At 58.7% G+C, this 13,618-nt stretch overlaps 1 protein-coding gene across 2 annotated transcripts in view; it reads right to left on the bottom strand.

Annotated features, from left to right (window-relative positions):
- Window positions 1–417: 417 nt before the first annotated feature.
- The window catches only part of SPTB (spectrin beta, erythrocytic), a 121,264-nt gene continuing 108,063 nt past the window's right edge, over window positions 418–13,618 (bottom strand). Inside the window, exons 33-36 of one of the 2 annotated variants that reach the window (XM_084866296.1) lie at window positions 6,637–6,899; window positions 3,836–4,009; window positions 3,557–3,599; window positions 418–3,423 (exon numbers count right to left, since the gene is read on the bottom strand). In XM_084866296.1, coding sequence (XP_084722422.1) covers window positions 3,256–3,423; window positions 3,557–3,599; window positions 3,836–4,009; window positions 6,637–6,899 — 648 coding nt within the window. In that variant the 3' untranslated portion in view covers window positions 418–3,255. Of the gene's footprint in view, window positions 3,600–3,835; window positions 4,010–6,636; window positions 6,900–13,618 lie in introns of both variants that reach the window. The other variant, XM_084866295.1, reaches the window with a different exon arrangement.

The raw sequence follows: 13,618 nt of genomic DNA, 5'->3' as shown, positions 1-13,618 counted from the left end.
ATCGATCAGCTGCCTCTTGCACACCCTCCACCGGGGATGTGCCTGCAACCAAGGTACATGCCCTTGCCTGGAATCGAACCCGGGACCTTTCAGTCCGCAGGCCGACGCTCTATCCACTGAGCCAAACCGGTCCCGGCGGCATGGCGATTCTGATGTCCTGCCAGGACCTCTGTCCTGAGCTCTGGAGAAAGGCCTGCAGCATGCCCTCAGGTGGTCGGGTGCATTGCCAAGTGAGCTTGGACCAGGGTCTGGGGTGAGGCAGGACATGGGTGCTGGGGGAGTTGGCCCGTAAGACTCGGGGACAAGCCAGAGAGTCTGGCTTGGAAACGGCTGCCTCCTCCTCTGCTCATTCAACCAGCCCTCCTCGGCCCAGGGCAGAGGGAAGCAAGGCTTGTAGGTAAGACGCGGAGAGAGGTGTGGAGCGTTATTGATTTATTAGAAAAACTAGTAAATGGGTTTCCTCTGTCTGGTGGAAGCACGTTTGAGCAGGTAGAGGACGAGGCCCAGGTGGCCCCAGGTTGCATGGTCTGTGCCCGACAGGGTTACAAGGTCCTCGTAGCTGCCTCCTCCGCGGTGTCCTCCCTGAGCTTGCTTGTCCAAGGGACCGAGCCACGTGGCCCTTGGCTCTCTGCCCCTCCCGCCGGGGGGAGGAGGGGGTCCAGGACCAGCCTCCAGGACCCTTGCTGCCCTCCACTAGGCAGGAAGGAAGTGGTGTGGATGGGAGCTGAGCCTCCGACAGGCCTCCTGTGATGGGTGCTGGCGGGGGAGGGAAGCCCAAGAATCACCATCCCCCCGCCCCCCTCAGCCAGAGTCCGTTGAGGCCAGGGGACGAAGGGGCAGGAGGACCACCTGACCATGCCCAGAGGAAGCTTCCTCTAAACTGCCCTGGGAGGAAGCCTGGTATGCTGGTGTGGACGAGCCGTGTCAACCGAGTTTGGGAATACCGTTACAACACTGCCGAGTAGAAAATGTAAGGACAAAAAACACCACCACAATGGCCTTGCCAGGCGCCAGGGCCTTAGCCCCCCTGCGGCATAGTCTCCCCAGGCTGGGTGCCCGTGCTGTCCGTCCAGTGGGTGGGGGGTCTTGGGGCCTGTGTGCGGTGGGAGGATGTGGGAGCTGGCACTAGACGGGCGGGTCGCATGCAGCTGGCTACCCTTGACCGTCCTGGGTCTGGTGGTTTGGGTCCTAGTGCTTCCTCTGGGGCCCTTTCGTTCCTGAGGCTGTGGGGTTGCTTGTCGGCGATTCCTCACTCAGGTGCGGCTTTGGCACATGTGGAGGGGAGGGGGGCCCTGTCCCTGGGCTCCCTCGAGACCGGCCCGGGAAGCCGCGGAGGGAGACTGGCCGCCACCTGCTCTCGGCAAGGAACGCGCGCTCTGCCCAGAGCAGGACGTGCCCTCCGACGTGCCGGAAGCCTTCGTGATTGATTGCCAGGTGAGTGTAGTTACCTCACTGGCTCCTGCCTCGGTTCCCCCAGGTGTAGGAAGAGGCTAGTGAGGGGGCTAGACTGCGCTCCCTGCGGGGACAGAGAGGGCTGCAGGGTCAAGTGTACAGAGGCCGAATGAAGGCCCTGGCTGCAGGGTGAGACCACCTGATCCAGGGGTGTCAGCCTCCATCCGAGAACCTCCCGCCCATGGTTCTTGTCCACTGAGGTTAACTTCACCTTGACATAATGGCCTTGATCCCCGAGGTGTGCCGGGTTGTCCTGTAAGACTCAGGCTAAGTGCTCCTGGGAAGGCCGGGTGCCCATCCCCCGGGTTTCTACCTGGCCTCACCCTCCGACGGAGGAATCGGGCTCCTTCCCGTGGGGAGGGTGATGGGGCCTCTTGGGGCCTCCCCAGGGGAAATGGGCCCTGCCACAGCGCCACCCCTCTGCGGGACTGAGCCCCGGTTAAGACACTGGGCTGCAGCTTCCTTTGAAGAGCAGCTGGGACATCCCTGTGGACCCAGCCCCGTTTTCTCTCTAGAAATCAACCTCGGCAGCCTGGGAAGGCTGTCCCTGCGCGTCTGGGTTGCAGGCCCCTTTTGGCTGTGCTTGGGGATGGGGTGGCATTTGGTGACTTCTGCACTCACGTGACTCCCCCAAGGCCCAAGGCCAGGACCTTCGGAGATGCCGAGCAAGGGGTGCCCCACCTTCCTGGCTCTGGCCCCAGCATTTGTCCAACTGTCCCTATGTGGGGAGGGTGGGGAGGCCAGGTTTGCCATCCCAGGGCTGTAGGTCTTAACGTGAACTTGGCTGCCTGTCCGCCGGTAACCTCGGGTGGGGCCCGCTGTAGACAATACACAGTGGGCATTTGGCTTTGGGCTGCTTTACTCCAGGTGCGGGCTGTCCATCTGGTACCTGGAGACGGGACGGTCTCGAAGGGGGCCTGGGTCTGAGTGGATATTGCTGGTTCAGCTGCTACTGGGAGGGGTCCCAGCGGGGAGAGGCAGCGCCTTAGGCAGTGTCAGGACGTGTCTACCTCCCTCAGGTCTGAGCGGTAGCCCTAAGCTTCAACTGAAGGTCCAGAAGGACCGCCGGAGAGCTTCCTGGCCCTTCTGCCCCCTGTGGTGGCAGCAAAGAGGACGAGGCAGCGGGAGGCCCCTTGCCCTTGGGGCCCACAGACCGTGGAGGGGAGAAGGGATGTGGTGGCCCCTGAGGTGAGAGTCCCAGTTCTGAGGAAGCCCCGTGGGGAGGAGGGCCGTCTTGTCCCTCAGTCCCCAGCAGCCCTTTTCCCTGTGGGCCTCCCGAGAGGCTCCTTCCTCATGCCCAGTGGGGTGGGTCAGGCATTCCCAGTGTCCTCTTCCCTTTTCTCTGGTTTGGACCAAGTGGGGGGTGATCCCATGCAAGATTTGCGTTGGGAGCGGGCAGCATCTGAGGACCCCTCGGCCTCCTGCTCGAGCTTTTGTGGGGCTCGGGGGCTGGTGCATCCACACAATAGGGCGGGGAGGAGGGCGGGTGCCTGGGAGACCGTATCCTACCTCCCGGCCCAGCCAAGCCGGGAGCCTGTGTCCCTGGAGCCGCCCTGCGGATGGTGGGGGAGCAGGTGTTGGGCGGGTGAAGGCAGCTATTGCAGTGCAGCGTGGGCCCGGGGGGCGCCCCGCCCGGCCACTCGGCCACTCGGAGCAGGCGGGCAGCAGGCAGCGAGCAGCCGGGCGGGAGGAGGGCTGTGGCCAAGGTCAAGGCCGAAGACGCCCCAGCCTGTCCTGGGCAGTCGAGGGAGGAGGCACTGCGGCACCCGCAGCCCGGCCCCACCGGTGGGGCACCGCTGGAAGCTACTTCTTTTTGGGGAAGAAGCTGAATCTCTTCTCCTTGTCTTTCTTGCCGAGGCTGGTGTCCGGGCCGGTGATGGAGGACAGGGGCAGGCTCTGGGCCTTGACACGGATGCTCTGGGACTCATTGATGGCCGTGCTCACGCCCTGCAGCCAGGACAGCATCTCCTCCTGCGGGGCGGGAGGGTCGGGCCTCACACCTCCCCAGAGGATGGGAGGGAGGGAGTCCCCAGGCCTGCCCCTTCGGAGGGAGCTCTCTCCATCTGCCCCTGCGTCTCCGAGGGCTGGGCTGCCCTGCACTTACCTCGTCCTTGCCATGGAACAGCCACTCGCTGCCATTGCTCAACCTAGGAGGACAAAGGGTTTCCTGTCCCGGGCCACCTCTGGAGCCGCTGCCCCGGGCAGAGGGCCGACTCTGATGCCACAGCCCCTCTCAGTCACACAGCACCTGAGAGAGGCGAGACTCTGGGCCCTCAGCCTTTTGGGGCAACTCCGGCACGGAGCTGGTCCCATGGAGAGGCCCCTGCCCAGCCGCTCGTGCCCATCACACCGCCAGGGAGGGGCTGGGCAGGCGGGGCCTCACCTCAGTTTGAAGACGTGCTTCTTCTTCTTGTAGTTGGCCGCAATCTCGCAGATGGCATGCCTCAGGGCCAGGGGCTCCTCCCCGTGGTAGGGCACCCCCAGGGCCAGGTTCTTGGCATCCTTGTAGAAGGTCAGCTCGCTGTTCCTGAGCACACAGTACAGGTGGTTCCAGGACCTGCAACGACGCAGACGGCGGGTCACCCCCAGGCCTGGTCCACGGCTCCGCAATCCCTAGGGCTGCCCATTTTTTAATTTTTAAAATTTTTTTTTAATATATTTTATTGATTTTTTACAGAGAGGAAGGGAGAGGGAAAGAGAGTTAGAAACATAGAGAAGAGAGAAACATCGATCAGCTGCCTCCTGCGCACCCCCTACTGGGGATGTCCCCGCAACCAAGGTACATGCCCTTGACCGGAATCGAACCTGGGACCTTTTGGCTCTATCCACTGAGCCAAACCAGTTTTGGCTGCCCCTGATTTTTATGACATTTTTGCCCCGATAAATAGTAATACATTTTCTTGGAAGTAAAAGTCATCTCCATGTAATTTCACCTCCAAGAGTTAACTATTGTTAACATTTCATGTACTTCTAGTCTTTTTTCTATTCACATGTCTTTCTGCTCAACATACCAGGGTGGACAAAAAGTAGGTTTGCAGCTGAAACCGGTTTGGCTCAGTGGATAGAGCGTTGGCCTGCAAACTGAAAGGTCCCAGGTTCGATTCTGGTCAACGGCATGTACCTTAGTTTCAGGCACATCCCTGGTGGGGTGTGTACAGGAGGCAGCTGTTGGATGTTCCTCTCTCATCAATGTTTCTAGCTCTCTATTCCTCTCCCTTCCTCTCTGTAAAAAAAAAATCAATAAAAAAAATATATTTTTTAAAAAGTAGGTTTGCAGTTGTGAGTACATGCAGCAGAGTTTATTGCATTATTTATTTGTATTACAACTGTAAACCTACTTTTGCCCCTCCCCATATAGCTAAAATTGGATTATACTATATATCTGGTTTTATGTCCTGCATTTATGCTTAACATTATATCTCACGAGTACATCCTCATATCCGTAACTATCTCTTGAGAGTAATTTTGAATAGCTGTATGCTATCCCATCACATTTATATAAGTAATCCCTTTATTGGTGGACCAGGGGATAAACATTATGGTGCATAAATCTTGGCCTGTAATGCTGATCTTGCCTTGAGATAGTTTTTAGTAGAATTGTCGAGTCTGAGACCAACTGTGTAAACTTTGCACAGCACCTCCGCCTCCAGGAGCACCCTGGATCCTCAGTACAGAGCCGCGACGTGCCCAGAGTGTGTGTATGTGTGTGTGTGTGTGTGTTTTGGTGAGTGTGGTTTGGTGGTTGCTGTTATATTTTTTTTTGTTTTGTTTTGCTGTTACTTTTTGTGTTGTGGGTACGTGCCCAGCACACTGGACTAGCACGTGTAAAAGAAACATTTGTGCAAACCAAGGCTCATCCCCGCCGGTGTGCTGGGTGACGGCAGCAAGCGTATAGCTGATTGGGCTGACGGGAGCTCCCCCACTGATAAAGGGGAAGCGTGTTGCCTTTTCAGAGATGAACTCTGAGAAACCTTAAGCTCCTCTTCCTTCTTCCCCCTCCTCTTCATTCTTGCTTCTCCCTCCCTCCCTCTTTCCCTCTGAGGGCAGGAAGGTGGAAAGCCAGCAGGGCACTTAGGGAGGAAGGGCAGGGAGGTCAGAGAGAGAGCGTGACCTGTACGAGGCTGGCTGCAGGGCCATTTCCCGGAGCCCGGCTTCCTGACGCCCAGCGTGGGGAGCCCTCCGGCCCTCACCACCTTCTCTGAGTTGGAGCCCCCCCAAGTAAGGCAGCTGCCAAGAAGGGTCTGGGTCTGGGAATAAAACCCTGCCTTGAACAAATGGTTTCATCTGAGCTTGGTTTCCCCACCTGGAAGATGGGAACCTCATGTCACAGGGCGGTCAGGAAGATTCGATCAGTCCTAGCATCACGCCTGGTATACAGTAGGTGCTCAATATGTACTACCTTCCTCTTTCCTGGCGGACTCTCCCCATAGGCAGGACCCCTCTTCCGGCAGCGGGGTCCCCGAATTCGTTTCTGGAATTTGCTTTCGCTTTGCGTCCCCAGGACAGGCTCTGAGTGCTGGTCCTGGGGCTTGGCTGGCTTCCACCTCCATGCCACCGAGTCCCTGGAACCCTGGACAGCGGCCTGAAGGTGGAGGCCTCGAGTCCTTACAGAGGCATCTCTGCACAGAACAAACCCAAGGGCAGGGTCCCCTGCCTCCAGGTCCGGAAAGGACACAGCCGTCGAAGGAATTCCTCAAGGTCACGGAGTCACTGTGTCTATGCCCTCGTCTACGCCCACCCCGCTCGTCATCCTCTCCTGCATTCCAGCTGGGGAAGCAAGCCCCGACTGGTAAAAAGTGGGACTTGGTCAAGGATACGTTGTCAGTGCCAAGACTGACCTACCCGTCTTCAGATCAAAGTAACAGCATTGGTGTCCTCGGCCCTGCTCCAGGCCTGGTCTCCTCACCAGAGGCATGCTATCGTCTTCGTCATCTTACAGATGGGGAAGCTAACTCAGGCTGAGTAACCTGCCCGAGGTCACGGGATTTGAACTTGGGACCAGAACTAAAGACAGGCTTTCCCCATCATGCCAGGTGTTGGAGGGGTGCCCAGGAGCACGCAAGACCAGAGGTGGAGGTAGAGGGCACCCCCCCTCCCCGCACAGACCTATGTCGCCCAGCTCCCTCCCCGCAGCCTCTCCACACACGCGCACACACACACACACACACACACACACACACACACCTGTTGGACGCCTTCTTGTTGGGCCCCTCCAGGTCGTGCTTGCGGCCCAGGTAGCCCTCCATCTGCACGCTGTGCCCGTGGTCCCGCTGGGCAGGCAGCGTGGCAGGCTCGTCCCCCTCGCTCAGGGGTGTGTCCAGCGCCTTCGGGAGCGGCTCTGTGGCGGGCCTCTCGTCCCCGCTGGCTTTCTCCTCCTGCCCTTCCTTCGGCGGCCCAGGCGGGGGTGGTGGCTGCAGGTCCTGGGGCCGCTGTCTTTCTTCTTCCCCCTGCTCCGGGACACACGGGGGGAGCATGCCTTGCTGGGGTTCTGCCCTGGGGACGGCTGCTCGGCAGAACTGGGAAGCCAGCCCCCTCCCGCCCCCCCCCAAGGGACCGTCCCGATTTTTAACAATCTGTCTTTCCAAAAATCGGGACTTTTTTTTTTTTAAAAAAATGCCGCAGGACAAATTGTTAGGAATCAGGACTGTCCCGCCAAAAGCGGGACGTCTGGTCACCTTAAGTGAGGGCGCCCTAGTGTCCCCCCCTCCCTCAGCTCCCTTCTGCTGAGCCCCTCCTGGCCCGCCCTGGCTCTGCACCTGCTCTGGGTACCAGCTGGCCTGCTTCCCTGGCCTCTGCCCACGTCTCTGGCTCCATGCCCAACCCCAATCTGACACCAACAGGAGGTTCTTGGAAGGAGCTGAAGGGGCCCGCACAGTTATCTCATCCGGGAGGTTCCGACCCTGCTGGCCAAGCCCGGCTCACCGCCTGCCCCAGGCCCTGCCCTGTCACCTGCTCTAACTCCGGCCGACTCTGTGTGGGCTCTGGCAAGGTTTCCTGTGAGGGGCTGCTGTGAAGGCAGGGTTGGAAAACTCGTGCTCCGTTACCTTCCACCTGTGTCTAACACCTCACAGTTAGCGTAAGGTGACCAGACGTGCCGCTTTTGGCGGGACCGTCCCGATTTTTAACAATCTGTCTTTCCAAAAATCGGGACTTTTTTTTTTTTTTAAAAATGCCGCAGGACAAATTGTTAGGAATCAGGACTGTCCCGCCAAAAGCGGGACGTCTGGTCACCTTAAGTGAGGGCGCCCTAGTGTCCCCCCCTCCCTCAAAAAGGGAGAACCCAGCCTAGTTGGCCCTGCTCCTGTCACTCGATGGGGCAGTGGTTCCCACGCCTGGACGCCTTTGACATAAAACTCACCTCACGAGCTTGAAGGCAATAGGCCCGGACCCCGCCTTCATGCTGCCGCTTCAGCCCGGAGCGGGGTCAGCACATCGGGATTCCTTCACAAGCCTTTCATGCATGCTAATGCTGGGGGCGGGGGGCGGGGGGGGGGAGGGACCCTCGCCTGCAAGGAGTCCCTGCCCTTTGCCTCCCGCACCTCCCTGTGGAGGGTGGTGCTCCCAGCCGCCCACGCCGAGGGCAGGGCCTCCCGTGGAGCCACGCGCGGTGTCAGGTGCCCATGAGAAGGGGAAGTTGCCCTCCTGTTCCCCAGCTGGGCACCTCCTTATGCAGCGGCCTCGCTGGTCTGCCCTGTGCCGCGGCAGGGGGAGAAAGCAGGCAGGCCAGAAGGGGCAAGGATGGGCGGCTCTCCTATGTGCCCGAGGAGCACCACACCTGAACACCCCAAGGACCAGGGGCATCGACAGCCCAGGAGCCGCCCCAGGAGGCGGCCATGAGATTGGTCCCTTTTCTACTCCGGACACTGATGATGAGGTGAGGCCCAGAAGGGCAGACCCCTGCTCCCCACTGTGGGTTCCTACAAAAGACACGGTCAAGAACGAAAGAGAGAGGAGGAGGATGGGGGGCTGTGGGCACCGTAGTGGACACGGGATGGAAGCTTTACACTGGAATAGGTTGGGTAGACGAAAAGTGACCACGGTCTGCCTGACATGGTGCCAGGGGATGGAGAGGGAGGGTCAATGGTGATGTTTGAAGGCAGTGCTTGGAAGAAAGCTGAAGCTGGTCACGTTTATATTCCATAAAGCGAGGTCTATTCAATAAACGGGTATAGTTTGGGGTTCCACTAAGATCTTAAAGAAAGGAACATAGGATTGGAAAAGATCGAAAACCACTACTCTAAATAGGAACAGGACAGGGATGCCCACTCTCACCACTCCTGCCTGACATAGTGCTGGAAGTACTAGCCATTGCAATTAGACAAGAAGAAACAAAAGGCATCCAAATTGGAAAAGAAGAAGTAAAATTGTCTCTATTTGCAGATGACATATTGTACCACTACTGTAGTCGGATACCTTCCATTTATAAGAAAACTTTTGCTCAGAGGGGTTAAGTGATCACACAGCTCACAGGCATCAGAGGCAATGAAGAACAAGCATCCCAGCATTGGAGGGACCTGGGTTTTTAGTTACATCTATAGGGCTCTCACCCTTTGCTGTCTTAGAACCCCTGAGCGTGATGGCCAGGCCACCCTCATTATGGTGCATTTACAAAATTTATATCTTCAAGAGCACAGCGAGCAGCATTGCCCACAAGGATCTGGAGGCCCAAAGCCTGGATTGTCCTGCACGGAGGAAAGGCAAGAGTAGCAGGAGTAGGGCTGGGAGCCTGGGCTTGGGGTCCTCCTGGAGACCCCATCAGGCCAGCCCTCTGATCCGGTGTAAGGTTTGGGAGGTGGATAGGATTGTAGAGTGAAGCCTTTTTATCCCTCACCTCTCCACCTGGCCGCGCTGCTGCCACCCACACCTGCCCTGGGGTCTCAGGGAAGATGGCATGGCGGACAAGGGGGTGGGAAGCCACAGACCCTCCCAGCCATGCTGGACCCTTGCCCAGCCTTCCCCTCCTGGGACTGGTCTTACTGGAGGCCTCTGGGTCCACATAGTCTTCCTACACTTTCACTTCCATTCTCCTCCCTTTTGGGAACTGTCCTCTGAAAATAAAGACGAATTTCCCCAGGGCTGCTTCCCGCGGTAACCTCACCCCCTGCTTCCTCCCTGTGGGCGTCTGGCCCATTTCCTGGCAGGGACTGTCAGAGGCCAAGGCCAGTATGACCAAAAGTGAACCGGCTGGGTCATGGGTCGGCTCCGGAAAAGGGGCGTTTTCCAGAGATTTCTGAAGTGCTCTTGACTGTTCCTGACGATTTAAAATGCACCCTGTCCTCTCTGTCCCCATGACCGAGGCCTGAGGAGGAAGGGATTTGGTGGGTTTGGTGGTGGCTGCCCCCTCCCAGGCCCAGGGCTGACGGCTTCTCTTCCCCTGGGCTGGGGGAAGGGACGCGGACGAGAAAGATGGTGGCATGGTTTGGGCAGAAGGGCCTTCCTGTCCCAGGTTCCAGGGGTGAATGTGCTTTGTACCATCTTAGGGAGCCGGGAAAGAGGGGAGAAGTGACAGTCTGCGGCCCCTGGAGCCAGGCCATGGACATCCTGCCTGCTTTGCCTAATAGGCGGAGGGGTCTGTGGACAGCGGAGCACCAAAAGGGGGTGCTAGCTGAGCGGGGCCAGAGCTGGGGGCTCCTGTGGTTGTAGAGATGGGCATGTTCTGCCAAAAGGCCCTGCACAGGTGAGATGGTCTGGTTCCCGGAGGCAGAAGGCCTGCGGTGCTAGCCCTCAGGCCATTGGGAGGATGCACGGATTAGACCTACACTGCTGAGCGGTACCAGCCCGGAGAACTCACCCAGGGGAGCTGGGGACACTGAGGGGGAAGGGCCAGCTGCTTGGAGCTTCCTGGTGTCAGGCTGGGGTGGTTGGTGAGTCTTAGACCATACATGGGAGTGAGAGCATGAGGGAGAATGGCCTGGGGGTGGGGGCTGGAGTAAGGGAGGTGCTGCCTGCAGCAGAGCCGGTTCTCCGGTGACTGGTGGTCAGGAGTGGGGGAGACGTGTGAGAGGCGGGCATGTGTACAGGCTGCTGGGGTCATGATGCCAGGGTAGGCCTGGGGACATACGCTATTGGCTGCTGGTTGGGGGACATCAGGGGATAGACGGGCACAGACAGGAGTCTTTTATAGGATCATAAACGGAGAGGCCTTAGCCACTGATGAAGGTGGGGTGCCAGGGGGAGATGGCCACCTCAGAATCTTGTAAGCTCAACTTTTTGGGGTCCTGTCTTGCTAGGAAGTTGTCTTGGGGAGGGGAGGGGTGCAGGCAGAGGGTTGAGAGTCTCCTCCACAAAGGAGGTCCAAGAAAGAGAGGGGAGCCAAAACCAGTTTGGCTCAGTGGATAGAGAGTTGGCCTGCAGACTGAAAGGTCCCAGTTCAATTCCGGTTAAGGGCATGTACCTTGGTTGTGGGCACATCCCCAGCAGCTGATAGATATTTCTCTCATCGATGTTTCTAACTCTCTATCCCTTTCCCTTCCCTTTATTGATCCGTAAAAGATCAATAAAAAATATATATTTTTAAACAAAGGGATGGGAAAAGGGACAGGATGGGCACATTTCTTCTCTGTAAGAGTTGAAGGTGTCCTTCCAGGCTCAGCCAGCAGGTGGCGGAGGGGAGAGCACACAGACTACTCCCCAGCTCCCAGGAGAAAAGAACCTGGTTTGTGAGCAGAGGGTATTTTGGAGGCTCTGAGTCTAGAAGATGCTTGGTGAACCCAGGTACACTAACAAGCAAAGAAACACAGTGAGGAGCTTATATAGAGGAGATGCTGATAAGTGTGGGCCAGGGCTTAAGGGCGCACCACAGAGAGGCTCCGCCCTGGCCGCACGATGGCCCTGCCTGTGTCACAGCAAGGCCTGGGCGCAGTGTGTGTGTGTGTGTGTGTGTGTGTGTGTGTGTGTGGTGGGACTCGAGGGAGGGCACTTGGGAAGGTTGGGGGGCGGGGGCTCAGGTCATGGATGTTAGAATTCATAGGGAGGGTGTTTCTTTTAAGAGATGAAAGGCTACAGTGAGGGATGGAGAAAAATAATGAAGACTTCACTAATCACCTACCAGATGCCAGATATTCTACCTGCACATTCTCTTCCAGTCCTCACACCCTCTCTGCGAGGCAGGTATCCTCACCACACCCATGATTGCAGAGGAGGGAACCGGGTTGGGAGTGGCGGGGGAATGAATAACTTGTCCACATCTAGTGAGCGGAAGGTTGAGATGCAGAGCCTGCTGCAAGGGTGAGGGTGGTGATGATGGTGGTGGTGGTACTATTGCTCTAGAGGGGAGTACCTGTCTGATGGGGTCACAGCCCACATGAGCAGCTTAGTTCTGGCCAGCAGAGGCAGCAGGTCATGTCAGAGCCACACTGGAAGGGGCCAGAAGAGGGGCTTGGGGCCAGACAAGACCTCTTGCTGGTGCGGTAGGCAACCACCTAGCCCTGGGGAGCTGCAGGTGACGGGGAGCTGGCCACTTACACCTGAGTTTTACCCTTCCCGGCACCTGACATTTAGGCTCTCCTCTGGGGGAGGGGCTGTTGGCAGGCAGGCTGGGAAGCTGTCCACAAGACAGTTCACAAGAAAAAGGGATGGTCTGTTGAGAAGAGTCAGAAATGAAGAGATGGCCACTTAGGGTGAACAGAGACAAATGTCTAAAGGAAAAGAAGTTGTTGAATAGGGGAAGAGTGGGTGAGGAGCTGAGGCTGGGCCAGGCAGTGAGGGTCCCCGGTTGGTGGTGGGACCACCATGAGAACTGGGGTGGGGGGTGGGATGGGGAGCAAAGCAGATCGTGCTCCGGGGCCAGCTGTCTGAGATGCCAGCTGGGGGACCAGGGAAGAACAGGAGGGAACAGAGCAGAAGGCCCCCGGGTAAAGAGGGTGATGGAGAGAGGAGTGTGCAGGGTCCCCTTGGACGGACGTGAGAGGTGGGGAGAAGGAGGGAGACCTGGTCCACTGGCGGCACCGGGGCCAGAGGAGAACGGACTTCCCGGGGAGCTGTCTTCTTCATTCCCACCGCGGGGGTGGGCTCTTCGGGCCCTGCTGGGTCAGCATGGGAAAGACTAAACAGATGACTGGCCCGTCCAGCTCCACCCCCCACTGTCCAGGGGACAGCTCCCGACCCATCTCTGAGGACCCGTCTCTGAGCTGCGGAGTGTGGAGGCCGCCCTGAACCCACCAGTCTCTGGGAAGCTCTGAGACACAGCTTGGAGGAAAGAGCTCAGGAGGGGCCTTTGGAACAGCGTGGCCAGAAAGATCCCGGGACCACAGCACAAAAGCTGGGCACACCCAGCAGGGAGCAGACGTCCAGCAAGAGCCCAGACAGAGCAAGCTTCTCCGGGGAGCCTGGAGTACCGGGGCTGGGGCCAGAGAGCAGGCGGACACACCCCTGCCTGGCTGACTCAGGCATCCTGGGGAGGCCAGGACACGCCCAAGTTGAGGGGAAATGGGGTTCTTTCCAGGCCGGTCTGCCCATCGTGAGCAAACACAAGATTTGCCTTCACTGCAAAACGCTTGAAGCGGCAGCTCAGCTGGGCCTCACAGGGGGAGGGGAGGAGGGGTGGGGAAGCTTGCTCAGGCAAGAAGGAACAGCTGCTGCCTCCACACCCACATCCCTCCCATCCGAGGACGTCAGAGCCCGGTCTCTGGCCGCTGATGAAAGCGCCAGGCTGCCTGGGGGAGCTGCACAGGTTGCCAAGGGGGTGGCAGCCGCTGGAGCCGGCCAGGCACCGGCTGGGAGGCGTCCTGTCTCCCAGGAGCCCGGGGAGGGCTGCAATCCCGAGCCCGTTCAGCCCGGGCACCGTCCCTCACATTCTTGTGCTGGTTACTCTGCTGAAGCCGCAGCCAACACAGGAAAGGCGAGGGTCCTAGCAGTCTAGACTGCCCACGCTCACCCCAGTCCGGGGAAGGCCAGCGGCAGGCAGCTTTGGGGTCCCGGGGAGTACGTGCTTGGGGGAGAGGGTTTTCTGTGACAACCTCCTGCGGGGCCTGGTAAGGACTCACACCCTGGCAGCTGCTCTCCTGTGGGCCTGATGCCCGCAAGTCCTGAACCACAGACTGGATCTGCCCGGGCCTGAGGCAGACGGGCATGGCTGCCCCAAACCGCTAACGCCGAGGACACACCGTTTCCTGTCACGGCCCCTAGGAGCTCCTTTCAGGCTGGTGACCTGTCCCAGAACAGCCCC

Source organism: Pipistrellus hanaki (genome assembly GCF_964339955.1).
Source record: "Pipistrellus hanaki genome assembly, chromosome: 1".
In the NCBI taxonomy this organism is placed as follows: domain Eukaryota; kingdom Metazoa; phylum Chordata; class Mammalia; order Chiroptera; family Vespertilionidae; genus Pipistrellus; species Pipistrellus hanaki.
This window is presented reverse-complemented; position numbering and strand designations above follow the sequence as displayed.